General features: G+C 42.8%; 1 protein-coding gene across 1 annotated transcript in view; it reads right to left on the reverse strand.

Moving 5' to 3' along the window:
- Positions 1-4,421: 4,421 nt before the first annotated feature.
- Positions 4,422-17,058, reverse strand: part of DTD1 (D-aminoacyl-tRNA deacylase 1) — a 96,886-nt gene continuing 84,249 nt past the window's right edge. Inside the window, exons 5-6 of the mRNA XM_054023797.1 lie at positions 14,132-14,307; positions 4,422-5,352 (exon numbers count right to left, since the gene is read on the reverse strand). Of these exons, the coding sequence (XP_053879772.1) occupies positions 14,152-14,307 (156 nt within the window). The 3' untranslated portion in view covers positions 4,422-5,352; positions 14,132-14,151. The remainder of the gene's footprint in view (positions 5,353-14,131; positions 14,308-17,058) is intronic.

Here is a 17,058-nt window from a genome sequence, read left to right on the forward strand (position 1 = left end):
TTGAAGACAAGATGGAGACGAGGCATCAGCCTTATATAGTCTTTTCCAGGTGTAAGAACACCTCTTTGTTCTTACTGTGGAAAATTACAGCAAAATGGAGTCTGGAGTCACATGGGCAAGTTCCTGCATACTTTGCAGAGTTACAAGGCGTATTTGCCTTCTCTCCATGGGTCAGTTGTATAGCTGATGCTCCTTAATGGGCCATCAAGCAGGCTAGGCAAAGCTAACACCAACTTGTCTGGGATGTTTCCCAGAAGCATACATAAGTTTGAAATACAGACAGTATAGAGCCAATATTCATAACTTCAACTACAAAATTGATACACACATGTAGACAACATAATCATAACCAGTAAACCATAATCTTGTCTTAGACACCTCATTTGACCCCCTTTATACAAGATTTGGTGCCACTACAGGATTTTGGTTGCAACTATGTTCTATATGGTCCCAGATTATGTCAATAACGTCACAGAAGGCTGTACCAGAACAACCACACAACAAACAGGTACAAGCTTGAAGTCTCTGAAATATTCAATGACATCTGTCACTCTGTCTTTCCCAATTGTGTCGGGAATTACCCTAGCAAAGGCAGTGACTGCTGGTTCTTGCACATTAACATGGGATCGGTAAGTCCTTTCTTCCTCCCACTACATAGCATGCTACCTCCAACCAGAGAACAAAACAATTTAACACCTAATGATATCTAGATTTCAACAAGAAGTTGTCATCGTTGCTACACAACAAAAACTGGCCAAAGAGTCAAGCACAAGAGCTACATTTTCATGCCATAAAAGGCTGTCATGTGGAAACTTGTTTCGGTGTAACACTGCCAGTATCTTGGGCCTCATCAAAATTGAGTAAACAAAACTCTTGACCTAAGCTGCAAGCATGACAGCATTAGTCATCTGTAGGCTGACTGTGGCATCATATTTATTGGAGTGGGTTAAGGACAAAAGGCTTGGGTGGGATTAACATTGATAATGTATTTGAAGCCATCAGACCTTTTAGCCTTGATGGACACAGTCCATCATATCCAGACAGCATCGTGCAGCACACAGCAGTCTTGCCTTTCATTCAGAACTGAGGGTTGTTTCAAATCCATTAGCACTTGGAATTATACCTACCCTTGGGTCAACATTATGTTGCTCTTGTAAATCAAAGCTTGTAGGACATTGAAGTTAAGATATTCACAGTTCACAAGAGAAGTCTTAGCTGCGTTAGGGGGATGCAAACATTGTTAACTTCGCCGTATGAGGTCCATTCTCCACAGTCCCACTTGAGGAGCAGAAGTGCATGCTTAACGTTCGGCACATAACTCACTGCTTTCTTGAAATCAGGGTGTCTACTTAAAAAAAATCCTAACTCAAACAGCAACCACGTATTGTATGCAGGGGCTGAACATTGCAAGCCTACTCTTGATAGGCCTTGCACAGCAGGAAAGCCCCACTCTAAGTCTACTAATTATGAGGTTTTCTAACTTCTGCCCAGTTAGGGTGGTGCCAGGGTTGCCGATATCCTCACAGCCCAAGACTGTGTTTTGCCACGACCAGAATAATTAAAACTAGGAGACATTTTAAAGTTCCATTCAGATTCCTGAGGCATTGTTGCAACATGAAAACAGATTATTTGGCTAGAAACCCTCCCATCTCCCCAAACTTTGAGCCTGTTGTAAGACCCACAGGCTTTCTGGTGTAGAAATGCAGCAGGATTCTATGCTGGGATGGAAAGGAGCTCAGAAAACCCATCCAGTATAAATTGGTAGCAAGGAGCTGTGAAGTGAAGACTGTGTGATGTTCATTCGCTGTGGAATCCGGACTTCGGCTCCTGATAATGCCCTTGTGACAGCGAAGCCACAGTGTAAGATCTAGATCAATCTTTTCTACATAGTTACATCCACAGTGGCATCGGTGCCAGACTACTCCACAAATCATGATGTGGTGCAGGGGTGGCGGAGGCTAGCTATCCCGCAATGTAAATACGGGGGGTGTGGATCTCAGTTTCTGCCCCTCGTGTGGTTTCCATCCCCACGACTCTTGCAGGGGCGAGAGCAGGACCCAGCTATGTTTTCCTCCACACACAGGCACACGGGGAGGGGTACAGAGACAAGAGTAGAGCAGCAGGAGGGGCTGGAATGGCCACCATGATGCAGGAGATTGGGCTAGCCACTGGGGAGCAGGTAGGACTACCAGCAGAGGCACTCAACCTGGAGGAGGGGCAGGAGCACATGGACCAGCCCCCAGGCCAGTGCACCAGCACCTAGGTGGGTGACAGGGGACGTCACCGAGAGGGAAGGGAAAGCACTGGGCACCAGCTGCCCAGGAATGGCAGTAGAAACTGCCGAGACGCCCCTTCCCAGCCTGAAGCCCCCCTAGTCTCAGGAAATCCCCTCACTCCCTGTCCTAGCCCTCTATCCCCCAATGTGGTGTTCGAACAACATTTCACCAGAGACAGAATGGTAGGAAGTCTCTGTCTTGGATATATTGCACTGTTGGACATTGCCCGGTTCTGTCTGTCTGAGGTACTTATATGGCCCCCATCACTGGAGTATCTGAGCGCATCACACTCTTATCCTCGCAGCACCCCTGTGAGGCAGGGCAGTGTTGTTAGCCCCACTGTACAGATGGGAACTGAGACACAGAGGCTAAGTGATATGTCCAAGGTCACACAGGAAGTCTGTGACAAAGCAGGTTATTGACTGCGGGGGTCCTCATTTGCAGGATAGCCCCCCATACCACCGGATCCTCCTTCCCCTCATTTTAATGACAGATCAGGAGAGAAACACCACACTCATCTCCCTAGAATTCTGCTCAAAGTTTGTTTAGTTTGTACTTGCTTTCTCTTTGGATTTTAAAAGCTAGTCTTTGATTTAGATGTCTCACAATTTACCTTCCCGAATGCAAAAGGGGGGATTTTGTCTATGCCATACTTCGATGGCATGACGGAATGCAAGAATTCAGACGCGGGCTGTGGTAAGTGTGTGATCGAAGGGCTTAGGTAGGTACAACGGAGGGATCCCAAAGCAAGTGGAACCGTTGCTTCAAATAGAGCATCAGCGTTTTGGAAGTCTGGGACTCTGTTCTGAAGCTGGTCAGATTCATTCCTCACAACTGATTGAACCCCAATCTGCTCCAGATTATCAGGACACTGTTTACAGACCAAAAGACTCCAAAGTGACAAGACATGTTAGGAGAGAAATGATCCCCTCCCTCCCAAATTAAAAACAACCACTTATACATGGAGACGCAAAATGCCTTTCACACCAGGAAATGACTTGATATGGTTTATGGTCTGCGTGGGGGCAAGATTAGAGTCTCCAATCAAGTGAACCATTAAAAGCAAGATTAAATGAAACCTTTCAACCCATGTTAGCTACTTATTGCTCTGTTTAGAGTGCCAGGGTTGTGGCCAGCCAAATCTTTGTAAAAATAGCCATACATGGTGAGTTTCTGAATTCTTCCTGTCCTCAGTCAAATGTTTTATTAGACAAACTGTGAATTATAAACACACGCAGAGAGCAGCATTTGGAAACGCAACATGGGCAAGCGAGCACGGACGGTTTTATAGTCTGCAATTATGTCAATACAGTAACAATTGGATTCAGAACGCCAGTTCAGCAGTGAGGTAGCGCTACAATACTGGATATAACACCGTTTTCACATCATACGGTACAGAGACAGAATTCAGAGGAAATCTAAGGCTTCAGAAAGTAAATGGTTCATCTTGTAAAGGAATAATTTAGCGACACAAGTAATTTAGATTCCATGCAGGCATACAAGGAAATTTTAAAAATAAATGCTTCTGTTCACAGAACACTGAAACCAATGTATGACAAACATTTTTTTTTTTTTTATGAATCACTGCTATTCAGCTATTTAGCAGGAATTATGTTCTTGCCTGGGGTTACCCTGGTAACAATGACTCCTTCCTTGACAAATACATTTTATAAATGTCCTACTACAGCTAACAAAGAGGCAGACACCACAGCCTTTAATTTCCCCTCTCAGAGGAGTTAAAGGGACAGGACTGAAATTTCCTGGGCTTTCACACAACCGCAGTTTTTGTAGTCTGCTATTTCTCTGCTCTCATTGCACTCTGCCAGTTTTCAAAGGCTATTCTGTCGCTCAATCTGATAGAAATGTCACCAAATGCAAGATATTGTAGATGGAGCAGCTGCCTCAAAATTTTGGTGGCCAGCAGAAAGTGTCTAGAAGATCTAGATTGACTATGCCTAAAACGTTAAATGTACCAAGGTAGAAACTTTTGTCAATAGAATTTTTTTTAAAGGCGAGAGGAATATGATACTCTTCTATTACAAACTTTTCGGACAGATACTTGTGCTCTGCATTGGTTGCATTGTTAAAGTTCACTGCGTTCCCAAGACCACACCAATCCATATCAAACACCAACGGGCGATAAGGTAGCGTAATTTGTTTAATAAAGTGTTTTCTTAAAAAAAAAAAAAAAAAGTTTTATAAGACACATATTTCACATGATAAATTATCAATGACAGGTTTTTTTTAACACATGAAAAAAGACTGTACTCCCAAACCTGGTGTTAGACAGAGCTTGTACAATATATGGTAATGCACACAGATTTATACATTGCTATGGAAACAGGCAGCACATGACACTACACAATGAAAATGAAAATACAAGCTTGCTTTGAGATATCTTCAGAATTAAAGTCAGAATTTGAGGAAAAACCTGATTTATTTTCAGAAATTGATCATGTGCTGTGTTGTCATATGTTCTGTTACAATCTGCATAAAAACAATCACCCTTTATTCAGTAAACCAGAGGTCCCCAACGCGGTGCCTGTGGGCGCCATGGCGCCTGCCGGGGCGTCTAAGTGCGCCCGCGTACTGGTCAGCGGACAAGCATCCGCTGAAATGCCGCCGAGAAGCAGCGTCATCCAGAGACGTCACCGCCGAAATGCCGCCGATTTTCGGCAGCATCTGGATAACGCTGCTTCTCGGCAGCATTTCGGCGGTGACGCCTATTCACGTTGCCACTTATCAGAGGCATTTTGGCGGATGCTCGTCCGCCGCCACAGTCTCGTCGTTTGGCGCCCGCCAGACGAAAAAGGTTGGGGACCACTGCAGTAAACCACGTGAAAACAAACACAGATACACAGAAAAATGCTGTGAATCATTTTCACTACTACGAATACATTTTAACTGAAACTGGTAACATTCCTTTGGTTGTTTTTAGTACAGAATGATGTAGAGTCATAATTTCTTAGTTCTATTTTCCTGCTTTTCTTTCTTTTCCAAAGTCTTTTAAGATCGACTCTGAGGATAATGTAAACTGTGAATTCTTAAGGATCCAACGTAGCCTTTGTATGACAAACTGTTAAATGCAAAAAGAAATAAGAATATCACTAGACACATGCAGGAAACTTACAGGCTTCTCTCAAACCACGTGAAGAAAAATACCTTTGCTTGCAGTCACGTGAAGTCTCCTCCATGAACGTTTTCCCTTTGCTACGCACACCCCACTTATCGACACCACTCCAGATCAGAGCTCCATTTAAAACCCAGGACAAAAATGCATGGCTGAGTAGCTAAAATAAGTAACTAATGGAACCCCAGAAAAAGGAAAAGCCCACATCTAGGGGAAAATATGCAGATTTGTATTCAGGCAGTGTAACGGTGATACCAAAATTGTTGGGCTATTAACAAGATGTAGCAAGAATTTACTAAGTGCTCCCCCCTCCCCCAATCTTAAAACAAGATGTTGCAAACACGACCAGCCTCTGTTGCTCTGAAGTACAGACCATATAATAGTAAGCTCTTAAAGTAACCCTCTCTACCTTCTGGCTTGATTTCAGCAGTGATATGTCACAGAAACCTAATTTGTTTTGATTGCAGCGAAGAGAGACAAATAATTCTCATATCCATAACAAAACTTCTTCGGTAAACAGCACTTCATTAGATCTCATTAGAAATCCTGCATTCTCGTCTGGCAAACCCCAGCCTACGTACTGCCATGGGTCAGAGCTTTTGTTTACTAAAGTACATTGTAAGTAGTATCAGAACAAATAAAGTAATGGCAACTGGCCAGTGGAAATGCAAGATTTACTGACTGTGTAATACGCCACTCAAGTACGAAAAACGAAGGGATCATCTAGATTATCATGAGACGTTTTGAAGAGTGAACTGTAGCCTAGCTGGTGTTAGTAAGCCAGCAGGACGTTAACAGGTAGAGGACATTAACAGAGCCGAGGACTGGAGCACGGGACTGCATACTCCAGGATTCCAAGACAAAGAAATGTTTTGACTTAAAGGTTTCTCAAGATCTTCTCTGAACAGACTAAAGCCCTTCTAGAGAACTCCTCTTGCAACCTGATTCATTCATTCACTTGAATCCAATAGGTATGTGACCTACCATACTGTGGAATTCTTCCCTGTAGCCCTATGCACCAGGCTGCATCACAGATATAAACAGTTTCTAACCAATACCGGATATGTGACCAGATAAATCATAGCCCAGCCTTTGAGAGGAGGGCCAGGTCTAACTTAGTCACTGTGGTAATAAATTAACATGAGTAACAAATAGCCATTCAAGGGAAGCACTGCTTTGCTATTAGTAAAAGAAAAACATTTCAAAGGTGCCAAAGTGATTTAAGCAACTATGTGCTATTGATTTTCCGTGGGAAGCAGGCACCTACATCACTTGGGCAGATCAGTGGAAGTGTTCAAAGAAAGGGTGGGAAGCCTTGTCTTACAGACCTCAAACAGGTCTGAGATTACAAGGTACTAAGCGATGTGGCAATTAAAGAGGACTAGATGTCAGACCAAAACATCTCAATAGTAGCTGCCAGGATGAATGGAAAGAGTCATTTGTCCAAGTCATCCTCAAAAATATTTAGAAACATTGGGAAGGGAGGGAGTCATAATTGGATGACTCATTTCTGGTCTCTCTTCCAAACCAACTCTTGGAGACAATGTTTTCTGGAAATAAATTATGGTGGCCAGTGCTTTCAGAGAGATGCCTCGCTATTAGGGAAAGCCAGGAGGGCAAAATATCTCAGTGCCTCTCAATGCTGAAGAGGACCAAGAACAGGATTTCCAGACAGGCCACCACAGAGCTTGAGAGTGAGAATTTACTAGACTCCAGCTAGAATCAGATCCAGATTCAGCTAAACTTCTATACAGTAGATCTGGACTATGACAGGCATGAATGGCTGTCAGGAGTGAAGAAGTTTCTCCCAAAGGCATTTATTATCACGCTCAGAGCTGTGGGGAATGGATCCTAATAGCCCTATCAATTGTCAGGATGTGGGGTATTCTCTCAGCCCCCGAAGAGTCACAGCTGGGTTTTGTTTTTACAAATAATATTTTTATGACTGTTACCACTGCGCGCATTATTTTCACTTAAGTATATCACAGGCCAGGACAAAGTTCAGGTCTCTTGGGTCAAGCCAACAACAGACCCAGCGGGGCCTGATTCCCATTTACAGCAAGGCTACTTTACGCTTCTCTGGCAGAGTAAAGGGGCCTTCAAATGGAAGGAAATTACATTTGTACCCACTTTAATGCCCCGTCTGTGCTGCCGTAGTGGTGTAAAACGGTGTGGGTGGAAATGAGAATCAAGCTCAGAGGTTTTTAAAGACAAGGGATTTTGAGGAATAAAGCCGCGAAAAACATACCAGGAAAGTCCGAGGCGTTGTGTCTGGAAAAGGAGGAGGAAAAAGTATAATTGATGGTGCAGTTAGATTGTGTACACAATGGATATGAATAGTAGGAAGGGCTTTAGCTGGTAGAGAGAGAGAGAAAACAAATGATTATTACAATTGGTCTGTAGGTCTTGATTGATGGAACCTGGAGTGTGACAACCCAACAGCTGATTTGTGAATCCATAGTGACAGAATAGGATAAGGTGGGAGCAAGATTAATCTGCTCAGGGCAGGAGATTTCATTCTAGTCACACCAAGGTCAGATCAGGACAAGAGCTGCTGAAAAATGTATCTTATTCTGCTGAAAGAGTCAGAATATGGAGCTTGAGTTTGTCAGAATCTTTTAAAGGAGACACATTACAAATTTCAGAGTAACAGCCGTGTTAGTCTGTATCCGCAAAAAGAAGAACAGGAGTACTTGTGGCACCTTAGAGACTAACAAATTTATTAGAGCATAAGCTTTCGTGGACTACAGCCCACTTCTTCGGATGCATATAAGAAGTGGGCTGTAGTCCACGAAAGCTTATGCTCTAATAAATTTGTTAGTCTCTAAGGTGCCACAAGTACTCCTGTTCTTCTTTTTACACATTACAAACCCGTCTTCACTAGCTGGGACGGGGCTAGAGATATAACTGGTAGGCTTATCGCTGCTAATGGAAAAGCCCTGCAATATTCTGGCTGGCATGCCTTAAAGCAAGAGGATAAGAAAAACACAAGCAGCTTTTAGCAGTTTTATGTCCATTTGATAAAATAAGCAAGTCACATTTCTTCCTGATATATGCAGAACTACTGATCGCCTGGGAACTCAAACTGAACTGAAAAGTATTTTTGTATCTTCAAAGGAAATTTTGCACAAGATTGTACAGTCAGTCATTTTATTCGCTTTCTTAGATCTTTCCTGATATATGACGTTAAGGCCTCCGAGGATTTTTCAGCTCTTCAGAGTCAGTTTCCAGTGCAGCTTCCAGTGCAAAGCTATGAGAAATCTATGGCTCACTTTAGCAGGTTCTGTCGGCTTCCTGAAACAGGAACAGGGTACATGCAACTGCAGCACCATCTACAAAACACTCTACCATCTAGGAGTCCCCTCTTTGTTTTAAATTCTGCTTCACTCACCCGCCACTGGATTTAGCCATTTCAGTGCAGCTGAACTAAATGCATGGCAGGCTGGCAAGTCATCAAACGCCACAAAAAGAAAAAAAGAACAAGATGCAAACCTGGACAATAGCTTCAGGTACATAGGGATCTGATTCTTCATCTGAAATACTGGGCAATTTTTTTTAAAAGTACCATCATTTAACCTGCAGCAGTTCTCAGAAAAATAAGAAATTAAAAATGAAAAACATAGAAGGTAACATAGTTCACTCCTCAACCTAGGACCATCCCCTACAGTATAACCTTAAATGCTTTATCCAACCAAGTTTTGAGTCAGTCACTCACAGCGGGTTTTGCCACTACTTTATAACGCTTGTGTAACACACCTCACTATCAGGAAACTATTTTCCAAAAACTCATTTTAGACTAAAGGTCTGCCTGACCAGAGGTGTGCTGCCAAAATGTTAACAGGGGTTTCCCTAAAAATGTTGGCCTTAGAGGTTCATGTAATGCCTCCTAAGCAAAAACCACACTCCTTAACCAACAATCTGCCCACTGACCCAAATCCACCTATTTATTCCCTGCTCTTACCTCACCTCTTAACAAACCAGAGGCTGGGAGTGGGCGACAGGGCATGGATCACTTGGGTGATTCCCTGTTCTGTTCATTCCCTCTAGGGCACCTGGCATTGGCCACTGTGGGAAGACAGAATCCTGAGCTAGATGGACCTTCGGTCTGACCCAATCTGGCCGTTCTTCTGTTCTGAACCATCAATTCCATACTCATATTTCCCCACAATCCATTAATTACATTCTTCCTCCCAACCATCAATCTTTCAACACCTCCCCTATCCTTGTGCCCTTCAGCCCACCAGGCTCCTCCTTCCAAGCACATGTCCAATTTCTTCCACATACGTGATTTTTTTTTTTTTTTTTAAGATAGAGTTGACTTTGTGAGAATCTTTAAAGGAGACACTATAAACCAGTCTTCGCTAGCTGGAACAAGGCTAGGGATGGTATGATTATTGCTAATAGAAAAGTCCTATAAAACCTTCTGGCTCATGTGCCTTAAAGCAACAGGATAAGAAAAAGAGAAGTAGCTTTTAGCAGTTTTATGTCCGTTTGACCAAATAAGCAAGTCACATTTCTTCCCGATATATGCAGAACTGTTGATCACCTGGGAACACTAACTGAACTGGAAGACATTTTCTTATCTTCAAAGGAAATTTTGCACAAGATTATACATTTTTTCCCATCTCCCAAACCATCAATCCTTCAATCCCACCCCTATTCTTCTACGCTTCAACCCACCCTTCCACATGTCCAATTTCTTCCACACAAGCCATCTGAAAATTCTGGCTAAATGAGGGTAAGGAACGTCCTACACTGGAAAACAAGAGAGACATGAAAGCTTCTGTAAATGAAAACGCCACCAATTAAGATGTTTCCACACCACTGACTATTTCATGTATCTCCACAAATACAAGAAAATGATCAATAACCGAGGAAAATACCCACAGAACAAAGTTAGTTAAGAATTAAAACTTTCCAGACAAAAAGAAAAAAAGCCCACAAGAGCACTGACACCTCTTGACACCTACATGACAGTCTGAAAAGCAAAAGTATGGAGCTACCCAATGATGATGATGAACTACTGTAACTGGTCACTGAGAATTGCAGACGGGTCTTTGGTGACATTGTATAAGCAAAAGTCTGCAGCTGATAATTATCATGAACTGAAGAAAGTCCATCTGTGTTGTGAATGAAAAAGAAAAAGACGACTCGCTATTCTTGTGTGATCAGTTTACATGGAACACGTCAATTTTTTCCGCATGCTGCTGCTCCTCGTTCGGGAGCGTGCCGGATGCCAGTTACCTGGCTTCAAGTTTTCAAATACCAAAAGCATGGTCCTGTCGGAATGTTGCATTGCAGATCTGTGACGTCTCCTTTCGTTCAGATTATTTTATTAAATTAAGTGGCATTTTGCGTGAGAACATAAGAGTTTTAAAACCTACAAAAAGCTTAAGAATGACATTTACAACACGTTAACAAAAGAAGATTTAAACCCAAAAGAGTAAGGTACATTTATTCCACTAATCCCAGGCACAAATGAATTTGCTACTTACGTTCCCTTTCCAAAGATCTAGTTTCAAAGATGTATGACAACTCCTATATTATTCCACCTATTTTTAAATCAAGATTGGATGTTTTTCTAAAAAATATGCTCTTGTTCAAACAGGAACTAATTCAGGAAAGTCCTAAGGCCTGTGCCGTAAAGGAGGTCAGACAAGATGATCACAATGGTTTTATAACCTATGAATCTACTCTTCTTATAGGAACAGAAGCATTGACATATGGCACCAAACTAGTGGTCCATCTGTTCCAGTATCCCATCGCTGAAAGGGGTCAATTCCAGGTACTAGTTAATGGCCAGCTTCTTCTTATTTTGTTTGTAATTAAAAAAAAAAAAGCCCTAAAACTTGAGGGTTTATATCCCTATTTTTAATACCATCTAATGCCAAATGGATGGCCTCATAAACCATATCAATGTCTAATTCTTGTAGACATTCGCATAAGTCATACAAATGGGTCATCTGACTCCTACTAAGATCTAGGATTCAATGTTATATTGTGCCAATGCCTATTGCAAGTTAATTATGAGCTGTATGAAAATATTTCCTTTTTACGCTTTATATGGGCTGTCTTGCCGTTCTTTGAATGCTACTTGTTCTTCTATTATAAGAAAGGATAAGTAGGAGCATCTGATTTACTTTCTGTATACCATTCATTATTATGCATACCTCTACCATGTCCTCCTATTCATCTCCTCTAAATTAACAGCCCCAATCTTGACAGTCTCTCTTTTTACAGAAGCCTGTCTGTGAACTCCTATTTCTGCCATATCTTTAATGAAGGCCGTGTAGTTGTAGTCGGACTGTAGTCGGACTCAGGATATTAGAGAGGCAAGGTGGGTGAGGTTATATCTTTTGTTGGACCAACTTCGTTGGTGAGAAAAACAAGCTTTCAAGCCACACAGAGCTCTTCTTCAGGGCTGGGAAAGGAACTCCCAGCATGACAGTAAAACGCAAGGTAGAAGCGATTGTTTAGCGTAAGTAGTTAGCACATATTGTAAGGGACCATTCAAGCACCTCTGCAGTCATAGGACAAAAAGAGGGGTTAGTGGGTTACAGATTGTTGGAATAAGCCATAAATCCAGTGTCTCTGTTCAGTCCATGATTTTTAGTGTCCAGCAGAGTAATGAATTTGAGCTCCCGGGCTCATCTTTGAAAGTGCCGTCCAGATTTCCTTTGAGGATGAGGGCTGATAGGTCAGATATAGAGCGATGGCTTTGTGAAAAGTGTTCACCCGCAAGTGATGGGATGTTTTTGTCTTTTATCATTTTCCTGTGCGAGTTCATTCGATAGCGTAGTGATATGCTCTGAGGAGAAAGTCTGGGATATACACCTTATCACACACAAAACCACATTCACTGAACACAGACACTCCACCAGAGAAGTCGTTCACATTGTTGAACAGGCCACCCAAATACCCTGAGGGAACCTGCTTCCACACAGAAATAAAACCCCCTCGGACTGCATCCCTAGTTGTCACCTACCACCTCACACCGGAACCCATATGGGATATCATCAAACAACTACAGTCCATACTCTATGGGGAGGCCAGCTGGGAAGAAATCTTTCCTAAACCCCCTCTTCTGGCCTTCAAACACCCCCACAACCTCTCTAAGTTCCTCATCAGAAGCAAGCTATCCACAGACCAGGACCCAACAACTCAAAGCAGCACCAGACCCTGCCAGAACAACAGATGCCAAACCAGCAGACTTATCTCCACTGCTACAACGATCAACACACATCAAGATCCATGGGTCTTACACATGCCTATCACAATATGTGGTGTACTTCATCCAGTGCACTAAATGCCCCAACAACTATGTGGGTGAAACCGGACAATCTCTACACTCCAACAAACTCTCACAGGAAAATGATAAAAAACAAAAACACCCTATCACCTGCAGGTGAACGTGGCTCACAAAATGATCACTCTATATACATATTTGTAGTTTGAAATGCAAAACATACAACTTTAGAATTCATTTTAATGTTTTAAGTGTCTGGTTTAAAGAAGCAGGGTATATTGTTTGGAAATAAATGCTTATTTGCTACTTGAGTTCATAAAACTCAAAGATATCTTGTATATACATAAATATGTGGATACCTATATTCAGCCTTGGGCTGAATTTGGGGAGGAAAGTTTCACCTGAACAAGTTTAGCTGTTTCAGAGAATGATATTAAGAAAAAAGAGGTTTTGTCCATTTAAAAAAAATTATAACTGTTTTGTTGAGACATTCTAGCTTCTCCCTGGCTTTGCAGCAGGGACTTGAAATTTGGTAAGGGCTCCCCTGCCATATCTGGGGTGTGCCTTTTGCTGTCCCCATGAAAATCCACCCACATCTGGCCAAGTTATAACTTTCTGAAAATCTCAGTTCGCACATGAGCAATACAGACTTGTTCGAATTTGGCAGCTAAATTCTTTGGAGATCCTGTCTACACTGAGCATGTTCCATGCCGGGGCTGGGGAGGCTGACTAGGATTCTGCCTGCGATTGCTCCTTCTGGCAGCCAGAAATCACTGTAGTGTCAGGCACCATAACTAAGAGTAAGGAGACACTCTCCCCAGTGCTCCCAATGCATCCCATGCTGGTGGTACAAGCAGCAAGCAGGAGGGATCACCCTGAATGGAAGGCAGAGGGTGAGCAGCTGGGAGGGTCCCTACTCTCCTAGTTTCAGCCCGGGCTGCGTGTTGCGACTCTGCCTTCAACACACCCCTCCTACCACCAACCCCTGGCACTCCCCCTACACCAGGGCTTACAGTGGGGTCCTGAGAAGGCAGCCAGGGTTCTTTATTGTGGGAGTCCTCTCCTGGCTGGAACCAGGGCTTTCAGAGCTTCTTTATGCTTGGACCCTTTCGCCCAGCCTAAAGGGGGGAGAATGGGACTGAGGCTCTCACTCGGTCATGCACACCACAGTTTGGGTTCGGGGTGAGTAGAGGCATTGGAAATGCAACCAATTGTAAATGAGAAAAAAGTGACTGTTCAAGAAGCTGAACTGAAGAGGAGATATACTTTTGAAATCTCTAAATCAAAGACGCCATCATCTCCAAGTTAGCTGTCTAGTTTAGGGCCAGGCTGAGGAGACCCTTGTTCATACTGAATAAGTACCTCGCCCTACAAATAGGCCCTGAGGCTAGTCACTGCGAACAAGGGTATCACTATTAGACCTTTAGGCACTTGCAAGGTGACTGTCAGAGTATCCGGGCAAGTGACAAGGATTCATACCTGAGGCCTGCTTTTGAGGATCACGGTTCCCTTTCAGAAGACACATCTCCCTCTGCTCCACTGCTTGCACTGGGGTCGTCCTTATTACGAGGGGCATTTCTTTCTCTACTTGATTCAGAGGGTACCTTGGTTCTGGTCTTCTCTTTCCTTTGCTGCTGTTTTTCAAGCTTTGTCAGCTATTAACAAAGAGAAAGGAAAATAAATACTTTAAAAAATACAAACAGAATATTAGACAATAGCACCAAAAACTTCCTGAATTTGAACCTCTCTTCTGCAACTACAATAAAAAGATTTTCAATGGTTCCTAACAGCAAGAGAAAAGTGAATAATTTATAAGACGTGATCTCAGTGGATCAGAGGTGAATAGAAGAGCGCTCATCCTCACGCTCTTCTTTTGGGAGCGCAGTACCTGGTCATTTGCCACTATGGAAAACTGATTAAAGTCCTGGATCAAAAGAGGAGAGAGAGTTTAAATACAAAGCCCCGGATCCACAAAGCGACTTAGGCGTCACAATGCTGAGCACTACGGCACCTAACTTTTAGGCATCTAGAAAAATCACAGGAACACCAGTGCAATCCACCAAGCCTGAGTTGGGTGCCCTATACAATGAATGGGAGATGGGTGCCTTAGAATGCTATCTGCAAAATCCAGTACATGGCAGGAACCCGATGAGGATAGGGCGGGTGTGCTAAAAAACATCACCCTTCTCTCAGAGACAGGCTCCAAAGTCCAGGCTACATGGACCGCTTAGTGATCCATGAATGGGAACCCACCTGGAGTCAGTCACGCTCACGCTCTCTGGCCCAATGACTATTTAAGTATTTATTCACAGTGAAACAGTCATTGGGCCCGAAAGAGAATGAGGATGACTCTGTAGTCCAGAGGTTAGGATGGCCACCTGGGAGACCCAGGGTCCAATCACTTGCTCCAATCACTCTTATTATCTATCCACAGCGGAACAGCTTCAACAGGACAGAGTGAGGGGGCCCCACATCAGATTATCCCATAGCTCAGTGGTCAGAGCACAATCCTGAGAGGTGGGAGACCCCTGTGCAAATCCTCTCCCCACTTCTGGCAGAGAGAGGGTGGAACTGAACTTAGGTCTTCACATGCTAGGGGGTGCTCTAACCATTGGGTTAAAGTTAAAAGATAGGCACTACCCCCACCTCCTCCTAGATTTGAATAGGATACGAGCCAGTAGGCAGCCTCTGAGCATGCCTACCAGATCGGACCCCGTACCTGGGTTCGGTGGCCGAATGCCTGTCTTCTCGGGGTTGCGAATCACTCCGGGGCTTGGCAGGAGAAAGGTGTCCGGACGCCTAGAGGGAGGCAGCAGTGCGCATGCCCAGAGGCAGAAACGTAGGCGCTAAGGGAAGTTTTACCCTGAAAACTTAAGTGCCAAGTGAGTTTAGATGCCTACAGAATTCAGCAGGAGTTCTGTGAATTACTGTGGAGCCAAACCCTAGACTTAGGTGCCTACCCCCAAACGTAGGTGTTTAAGTCTGAGGTTTAGGTGCCTAAGTCCCTTTGTGGATCTGGGCCAAAGCTCTTATAGAATTCCAGTGGAAACCCACCAGCTCTACAGCCTCGGGTTTTAGAGGGGCTTCATCATCTCAGACATTTCTTATTCTGTAATGTTATGACTAAGGCAGAGCCAGGAACCAATCAGACACATCCCGTGTTCTGAGACCCAGCCTACACGACCATGCTAGAGGGGAGTGTTATTTTTATGGAGAAAAACATTTGTATGCTCCAAAGCGTGGGAAACAGAACACCCAATTTCAGCCACATCAGAGAGAAATCTCTGCTAACATTGTAGAGCTAATATTCAGAAGGAAAATAATGAAGAAATCATTTCTCAATGTAGAAGCCTTCAACCCAATGTGAAAAATCAAATTAAGTTGAATGTCAGTGTCACTTTGGCATTTATCTCCCATTTTTCAGAGAAGCAGCCTGCAACACGCTTCCGGTATGTTGCTTATCAATTGCTACCCTACTGACTGGAGACACTTCATGATTTTAGTTTATCAGTTGATTTGATTTTCTGTAATCTACTGTAATTTATCAAACTGTTCTTTCCAATTTCTTCTGGGTTAATCATGTGTTAGCTGCAAATCATTATTTTCAAGGCCAGCAGGACTTTTAGGGAATGAAATCCACAGAGAACAAATGGCGCTAGTTTACGTGTTACGATTCAGCAAGCTTCTTTTTCCTGTATGATCTGGTATAGTATAACACAGGGGTAGGCAATCTATAGCTGATTTTCAATGGCACTCACACTGCCTGGGTCCTGGCCACCGGTCTGGGGGGCTCTGCATTTTAATTTAATTTTAAATGAAACTTCTTAAACATTTTAAAAACCTTATTTACTTTACATACAACAATAGTTTAGTTATATATTATAGACTTATAGAAAGAGACCTTCTAAAAACATTAAAATGTATCGCTGGCACGCGAAACCTTAAATTAGAGTGAATAAATGAAGACTCGGCACACCCCTTCTGAAAGGTTGCCAACCCCTGGTATAACAGTTTAATTAATGCCATATAGTATATTGATAAGTCACAAGGACAAATATGTAACCCAATGTATATGTCTCACCTATATGTACAACATTCTAAATCCCATAGTATATAACATGCGCATTATTTTCCCAACAATACTACAGATAATACAGCAAGTGAATGTTTTAGGTCAGTGGTTCCCAAGCTTTAACAACCTGTGAACCACTTTTACTAAAATGTCAAGTTTCCTGAACCCCCTCCTAAAAATGAATATTTCCAGGGATTTTCTCTCTTACCTCAGCATAAATTATAAAAGCAGTGATCTTGGAAATATAAAATTTGTTTTTATGACATGCTTATTGCACACTATTTATTATTCATTATTATTTATCATTACAGTATTTTTATTACATTATGAAAAC

The sequence above is a fragment of the Malaclemys terrapin genome, chromosome 3 (genome assembly GCF_027887155.1).
Source record: "Malaclemys terrapin pileata isolate rMalTer1 chromosome 3, rMalTer1.hap1, whole genome shotgun sequence".
Classification (NCBI taxonomy): Eukaryota; Metazoa; Chordata; order Testudines; family Emydidae; genus Malaclemys; species Malaclemys terrapin.